This window comes from Aplidium turbinatum, chromosome 7, assembly GCF_918807975.1.
Source record: "Aplidium turbinatum chromosome 7, kaAplTurb1.1, whole genome shotgun sequence".
In the NCBI taxonomy this organism is placed as follows: Eukaryota; Metazoa; Chordata; class Ascidiacea; order Aplousobranchia; family Polyclinidae; genus Aplidium; species Aplidium turbinatum.
Genome location: NC_137478.1, coordinates 27,743,396 through 27,751,749, shown reverse-complemented (window position 1 = coordinate 27,751,749; position 8,354 = coordinate 27,743,396). Strand labels below are relative to the sequence as shown.

Sequence of the window (8,354 nt, the reverse complement as noted above, 5' to 3'; positions counted from 1 at the left end):
AGTGGTTCTTAACCGCCGGTCCGTGTAATTTTTTTGCCGGTCCGCAGAAGATCTTATCTTACTTTCTGCAAAGCTTGTTTTAATGTGGAGTCATTAGCATATTGTAAAATTGTGATCGCACTGTGAAACATGCACAGCTGTAAAACTGACATATTTCCACGCAAAATTGTTTGATAATAAAGATTAAAGGTGAACTTTTTGATGACCTAATTCTGTGCCGTTGATAATGTTTTTGTGACAAATTGCGTGTAGTTTTCAAAAAGTTTTGAAACACAGAAGTAGATAACCAAATGGGGAATTTTGTCCTTGATTTTGAAAAATTTCAAAGTCGTTGGAGACGAAAATTTGGAATTAGATAAATTTGAAGTTCCGGGATAAAGTCAGGCCTGCAATGGAAATTTGCCAGAACCGGAGTTTGAGAAAGCAAAGATCTTGTTTTTCAAAGACCATGCGGAAAATAGCGCTTCGGAATGGAATGAAGACAAATCGATTTGCTTTGGAAAATGCTTGTGAAATGGAGTGGTGAAAAAAAGTAAAAAGAGGTGCTGAGCATTGTGAGTCAACACTTGAAAGAGTTGGCTGACAATTTGACGATCATTTTTTGCGTAACATGCAGATCCTCGACATGGAAACTTTTGGATAAACAATCCATGCATCGATGATGTCAACACATGCTACCTTAATCTATCTTCATGAAAAAGAAAATCTGAATGAATTACATTATGTTGTGCTTCTACTTTGCAGTCCAGATTCGAAAAACATCATTGTCACACTTCTGGATATCTCTTGCAAACGAATTCGTGCCTAACTTTCAAAACAATTGATTTGATGGTAGCCTAATTGTTTCAAATAGCTATTTAGAAACGACAATTCTTTTTCATCTCTAGCTTTAAAAAAGCAAAGACACAAAGCAAAGAAATCGCCTGGATGCCGAAACAGAGCTATGTGTTTTCGAAACTTCTTTGATATCTCGTTTTCCTCTCGTAGGCTACTGGCAGCGTAACAGTAGCAAATTTCCCACTGACATTGATTTTGTATGCAAATGGATTGACATTTTTCTGTTTGAGTTGATTGCCGTTTTATTCCAATTTTCTTCTTGAATACAAATCATATGCTAAAACCTTGCATTATGGTGCGCAACGACAACTTTGGTTAACAAAACGTTACAAATATTCATTCTATTCACTACGATCTTTTGTTGCCGGTCCGCCAACATTTTTTAAAAATTTTGCCGGTCCCCGACTGGTAAAAGGTTGAGAACCACTGCTCTAAACCACTGACGCATGCATAGTTACCAAGACTGACAGAATGAAGTTTCTGTTTGTTTTCGAAGTGTTGTCCGTGAATTATTCCACCCACTTGGAGCCGCTGAAAGGAAAGCGATCCTTGGCATGCGTTGCTCAAGCGCACTGGTTTGTAATCAATCCTATTTTACATCATTTGAGAAAGAAAGTAAGCAAACTCATACCAAACATCGAAGGAGTTCCAGGTAGTGTGTTGCCATTTGTTGGGAGATGTACAGCAAGCTTAGAAACGATTGAATGATTAAAACTACATTTAAAAAATGCATTTTGTTTAGTTACGTTACAAATACTTCAGCACAAATTGTATCGTTTTCAGCATTTTGCTACAAATCGCAGACTGAACGAAGCAGTTAAGCGTATCAATGATCATCCATGCGTTTCTTTAAAAGACAATTTGATGTGTTACCATACATGAACAGTTGTCTTCATTGAACCACAGTTTTTGTCTCGGTAAAAGCAGGTAGCTGAGATGTTAACATGTAAGCATAGTAGCATACCGTATGATAGTTTAGGCCTGGTAAGTAAGTATACGTTTCAAATAGCAAGACCAAAGTGACATATAATCATAATGTCTTCCTACCAATTGCTCAGGTTTAAGGAAACTAACCACGGTTTATATAGCGTAACTTACTGTTGTATTAACATTACATATGACAACAACATTGCACAAAATGTCTCATTGTTTACACGGTTTAGCAAGTTTACTCGTCGAATAATTGATAGTGAGATAACTACTTTCTTCTTCTTGCTTATGAGGCAGTAGTTCAAGCAACATCTCTCAACTGCTGCAACCAGTGCACTGTATCAGTGTTGGGATCTATTTGATTCCCATGCCCTGCCTGTGGGTCGGAAAATTGAACAGTGGTGTAAGTGCTGTGTTGTTTGAAGTTCGCCACAAGCGCAGGCTGGTGAGTCACACAAGCCCCAGTGAAACATGATTTACTTGAAGCGACCAACACCAGCACGGAGGCAATTCAAAGTCACTCATTCTTTTCTGGATAGGTCTGAACCAGGTGGTAGCATACTTTATTAGTGTCTTGTGTAACATGAAGGTGATCAGGCCGTAAGATGCTTTTCCAGCAGTTTCTCCATGACTGCATGAGGTCGAAGTGATCTTCATGGTGCGCCAATATTTACTTTAGATAGTAGGCCTAGTCATAAAAGTTAGCGTAGCAGAAAGTTTATAATTTAATTGCGAGGATTAAAATTGTCTAATTCTTTCATTTCAGTCGATAAAAAAATTCCTGTCTTCACTTTCCAGTAAAAATGAAGAAATAGGCTATAGGCTACACCTTGGCTGAAACAACATCTTATTCCAAAGCAAATTTTATTGAAGCGTTATGAAACCAAGCCTTTCGCTAGAAAACGTCGCCAAATTCAAAACGAATTGGAGTGAAATCAAAACAAAAATATTTTACATCAACAACAATTTTCGACATGTTGTTATTTTCTAAACTTTTGAACTCCCACGAGAAATTACTTTTTGGAGGTTCGATTTCACATAGTTTCAACGTAATTTTGATTAAAGTTATTTAATTCAATTAATTTTTAGTTCTTTTCCAAACTCAAACTAAATTAAAAAGTGAATTCCAAGTCAGTTACTCGTAAATAATTTGTAGAATCTATAATTTAAGTTTTGTAGATTTTTTCTGGCTGCTAAGGAGTTTAATTAAAAAGATGTTTCCAATTAAAAAGTGTAGTTTTTTTTTTATAAACACTCGAAATATTGGCGTCATTAATTTTATTGTCTTTTTTAACGTACTTTTAAAGCTTTTTCAAAGTTCAGGAAAAGGTTGCCTCCATTAAGATCGTCGTCGTGTGAGCGTCTGGGGCCGAGGGTCTATCCTTTTACCACCCCAGGCCAGATTCACGATGTTCCCGGACTACACTGGAAGGCTACTAGACAGCTACTAGAGAGCAGCCAGTCTTTGGTTTCATCATCCATGACACGCAGACCTTCCACTCCGTTAGGTGGCTTGAAGATGGAACAGTCATTGATGATGTGGTCTGCGGTCTGTTCCTCGGCACCACATTCACAGGAGGAGGAAGAGGCCATTCCCAATTAGTGCATGGTTGAGCTAAGACAGAAATAAGCATTTTAATGGCAGAAAAAAGCTTTTCTGCCATTAAGATAAGAAGGCAGAAAAGCTTTTTGTTTCGGTTTCATACCGGAAAAAGTTAGAGGAGAGATGGCGGCCATTTAAGATAAGACAAATTATTCAGTGGTTTTGTTTCAGGCTTGTGACAATTTTAAAACAAAAATTATGTTTTCTGGTGGTCTCCTATCCAGAAGCCTTAGTAGAAGTCTTTCTAGAAGCAAAAATGATACAAGAAAACAAGATGATAGGAAAGAAACAACTGCTTCTCAAAAACCACGAAAGAAAGCAAAAATTTCAAGAAAAACTTTTTTAAATTGGTCTGATCATACTGACCGAAAAAAGAAGGTAGGCTAAGTGTTAATTTATTTTCAACGCATTTTATTAGGCTAGTCTTCATCTTATCAAGTGACTTGATTGATTAGTTTAATATGTGATTTTTCTGTAGACATGGAGCAAACTCAACTCGTGATATATTTTGACAACTGTTTTTTAATAACTGTCGACATGTTCCATAAAATATCGCATTCAAGGCAGACACAGATTCAATCACAAATTACCGAGTCAGCTCCGATAGCTAAGTTTGTTGAAGAAGCGTCAAGACCAAGCTGGTTTGACTCTCAGGGTGTGCGCTTGAACAATCCATTATAAGGACCGCTCTCCGTTCAGCGCACTTAGTGGATGGAATGATTCCCTGGCAACAACACTTCAACAATCGGAAACTTTATTCTGTCAATCTCGGTGACCGGTCTGCGTCAGTGGTTTAAACTTCAAAGCCTCTACAGTCTACAAGTATGCGAAACTGCCAGAATCAAGCTTTCAAAGAAGCTTTTCCATTCCGAGGATAAAGACTCAATCAATCATCAAGCCATTATAGCTTATTTTCTTGCTCGCAAACGTTAACTCTAGTTCAATTGAATGAATTTCTGAAGAACTTCAAGAATATCTTACATTAAAAATCTGGTAAGACAGTAATCAGTATTTTCGTGTCTAACGTAGCTACGTAAATAATTTTGCGTAAAGTGTCTCACAAAAACTCACCCACCTGCATTTGGTAGATGCCGAACTGACCTCCTTGCAAGTCAGACTGAATTGTTCAACACAAAGCGTAAAGCAGCATTTCTCGATGCTTGTGAATTGTATGTTTGATGTAAGCTTATTGTGTAGAATCTGATTGGCAACTAAAGTTATGTTTTTCCCTCTCTCTTGCATGTACTGTAGCTCACTTAATCTGGCAACTCTGCCAATGTCAAAACACGGATCAGTGTTGCCAGATGAATAAAAAGATCTCTTACAAGCGCCGTTAAATGCTCTTCCGGGGTTCGGTCCCCCTGTTAAGTCAGACCAAGCGAGCGCCTTTATTAAAAAACTGTTAGTTAGTTTTCTGTCTTTTGGAAGGTCCATTACTTTTTTTGCAGACGTTCTCATCTTTGCCACACATCTTGCTTCCTTTTCACCACAAAGAACCCTTTTCATCAAACAAATCTAGCCAGTTTGAAAAGCTACCAAATGTCATTCGACGCTTTCTCAGTTTCAATTTGAAAAAATATTATGTTTCACTTAATTAATTTTTTACCTCTAAAGTTATATTTTACAGCAAAATGCAAGACTTCTTGCTCCTTACGCTGTTGAAGTGAAAGGAAGTGTCCACTGGGTGTCAGCAGCAGGCGGATTATTTTTAGTTGGATTTGCAATTTTTATCACAGGTCAGTGAATTGTCGACTTAGTTTATCTTTTAATAAATCTCGTATAGTCAATTGCAACGAAGAGTTGACAACACATTTCAAGTAACTGCTTCCCTAACAAAAACAGGCCAAACAAATTAGGGACTAGCGTTAATCCAGAGTCGAAAGCAGACCGAAATGCCAGTGAGCCAATTAACGTGCCGTGGGAGCAACAAACGTAATTTTTTTCAGGGGTGGTACATAATGTGGGACTGGGGTCGTCAAGCTAGCAGTGACCTTGAATGAAAGCAATTAGCTTATGCATATAAAATCCTGTTTTATTTTGCGCCCATTGCGACAACAAACACTATATTGCAATCACAGATGCACACAACATTCAACATGAAGTAGTTTAGGGGCGTGTAGTCATCGAGTCAACTGCTCTCATTTTTTGGCTTGTTCTCAAGGTGTCTTGTCGAAACAAAGCGGCGTACTCAGGAGCGGTGTCGAACTGACGCCCCTTCGAGTGCCCCGTAATGTGAGCAGCTGTATGGGTTCTAAGTTCCAAGTGAGCTTTTGGGTTACCAAGAAAATTAACCAGCAGTAAGAGTATTTACAAGTTCGGTTTTAAGTATTTTTTATCTGATATATGTTAATGTTGAAGGATAAATGCAGCACGTTAAGGTAGCATAAACTGCAACGTGTAGCCTATAAAGTCCCGCCAAATTAAAATGGACAGCTTTCTTGAAAACTATTCCACCTGCTAAAAAAGCCAGCAACACTTGATGGTTTACTAAAATGATGAAGTAGGTCGTTTTATATCTTACCAAGTTAAGAAAACATTAATAAACGTGAAACATAGCCTACCTGTGAAATTATTTAAACATATCTTAGGCACGATGCTCGTTGCTTTTCCTCGTAGCACTTTGTACGGATCGGTAGGCATTGGGGTCGGGCTATACGTCATATTAATGGCCATCTGTTGCTTGCTGGTTGATAGAGACGACCGCAAAAAGCTCTTTCCTATTGATGACATGTACACTAAGTACGCCGAAAAGAACTTTAAAGAAAATGGTAAGAACTTTATAAGACCTAGTTTTACACGTTTGCGGTTCTGTGTTTGATTTACCAACATAGATTAAACAACAGGGTGAGATGATTAGTCCACTGAGAGATGACAATGCAAGATTTATCAAATTTATTTATTTAAATTTATCTATTATCAAGATTTATCTATTTGAATAAGCTTAACTGAAGATGATCTAGCTGCTAGCTGATCGAAATCGATTTTTAGCTATTTATGATTGAACTGACTCGTGTGAAAATAAATTCCTTTGTATTATAAGATTTATCAAAATGTTTAATTTGTGAAAAGTTTTAATATCAAGACTAAACGTGGTAATGCAAAAAAGTTTACTGTATACTTTTTGTTTTGCAGAAAACACAGAAAAAACTTTTCAAGCAAGCCACGAGTCCTTTCTCTTTATGAATTCATCTGCTCAGAGCATTGCAGCTGTCAGCGCCGATGAAACACAAGAAGATCGGTGTATTTCACACACCAAGTCAAGTCCAGGTAACTTATCTTGCAAGCTCAGCTTTTCTTTTGATTGGCGTATCATGACTGATCTAAACAGCATGTGACATTTTCTGAGGTCACTTCCATTAGTCACAAAAATTGTAAAGAGAAGAACAATCTTGAGATCTTGCAAAATCAAACTTAAGATGTTTTATTAGACTGAAAGCAGCATATTATGCAGCGTATTACAATGGTTACAATGGTAGACTGTTATGCAGCATATTACAATGCTACGTTTATTAAAGGCGCACAAAAATGGTAAGAATCAACTAAGAACCTTTGAATTTCGAAGAGCTGCCTCTTCTTTAGGCTAATCGAACTCTTACAGGCTAAGCCTACTTTTCGATTTTTGTCTTAGGATTCTAATTAACAGTGTCAATACAAACTGGTGCAAAGATATAAACTTGCTGTAGTTGAAATCGGCCCACTGACAACAATTTGATGAAAACATTGCATTTTTGACAAACAATATTTTTTCGCTTATATTCCCATCTCCTTGTCACTATAATTATTTCCCTGGATCAGTACACTTCAACCTTTTTGTCAAGGCGGAACCCTTGATTTACTTTCGCATTTGTCACGGAACCCTCCACTTACAAAAATTTAAAAATCAACAAACAACTAGGCTATCAATGTTGCTTTTTCGGCTATTGATTGAACTCAACCTCTTGTTTAACCAACTGCCCGACTTGGAGTGTGAATACGGCACAGTGATTTAAAAAATTTTGGAGTAACTCTTTTTTATCTTATACATACTGCAGCAAGAAATAAATTCTCCTAAAAATCGAGGAACCATCGCGGAAACCTTTCGACTCACAGAATCCCACTACATGTTCCGCGGAACCCCTGTTGCAGAGCACTGCCCTAGACATTATTTCTTGGTTTTGTGTTTTTCAGGTTACTGCGATAATACCTGTCTCAAAGTGGCCAAAAAAAAGACTTGAATTCGACGTTTTTTAACAGTCGCAGACTCCACTTCACAATCTTGCCTGTTATTTATAAATTTTAAAATATCAACAAACTTCCTGTTATTGCAATACGACATCATTTGTATTAAACAAACATGTGTTGATTTTAATTTGTCTTTGCCTACGACAAGAATTATGGAAGCAACATTTGACTTTATAAAAAATAAAAGCTGCCTGTATAAACATGTCGTCTTCACAAGAGTCAACAAACTGCCATTACTTATCCGTAAATGTCGGTCAAATATCTTAACAGATAACGTATAGCCTAACATTACGCTTACCCTTGTCAATACCTATAAACATTTGCCTTAACCTAATCTAACCATAACTTTAGGTTTTCAAGATTTTTAATTTTATGTTTGTAGCAGGTTCTTCCACAATGCATCGGCGACTCTTCATTTTCGAATACAATTTTTTGGTGAAAGTGTGTTTGGGTTTGCATTGACATAAAACGACAAAAAAATTTTTGGTGCTAATTCTGTGCGCAAATGGGCAGCCAAACGTCACAGTTTATCTATGGCAGGGGTTGCAAACCTTTTCAGGTAAAAGAGCCATGAAAACAGGGCTATGTTAACCTCCCTCCGTACCCTGCGGTCGAAGGGGCACGGTTGATTAGGAGCCCACTCATTTTATTCTGTTTTATGTTTTTTAACTGTTTAAAAAATACTACAAAAGTTCGATATAATCAATAGCTAATTAAATCATGCAACGCCGTATTTACTGCTTTCCAAACCCCCGACTGGGGA

The 8,354-nt window shown here is 37.3% G+C and overlaps 1 protein-coding gene across 1 annotated transcript; it reads left to right on the top strand.

Moving 5' to 3' along the window:
- The first annotated feature begins 3,548 nt into the window (after positions 1-3,548).
- LOC145774889 (uncharacterized) lies at positions 3,549-7,912 on the top strand. The gene is made up of 5 exons (XM_082586220.1): positions 3,549-3,748; positions 4,998-5,106; positions 5,959-6,138; positions 6,503-6,637; positions 7,538-7,912. The coding sequence occupies exons 1-5, from the start codon at positions 3,569-3,571 to the stop codon at positions 7,582-7,584; spliced, it is 651 nt and encodes a 216-aa protein (XP_082442346.1). The 5' UTR covers positions 3,549-3,568; the 3' UTR covers positions 7,585-7,912.
- Positions 7,913-8,354: the final 442 nt, after the last annotated feature.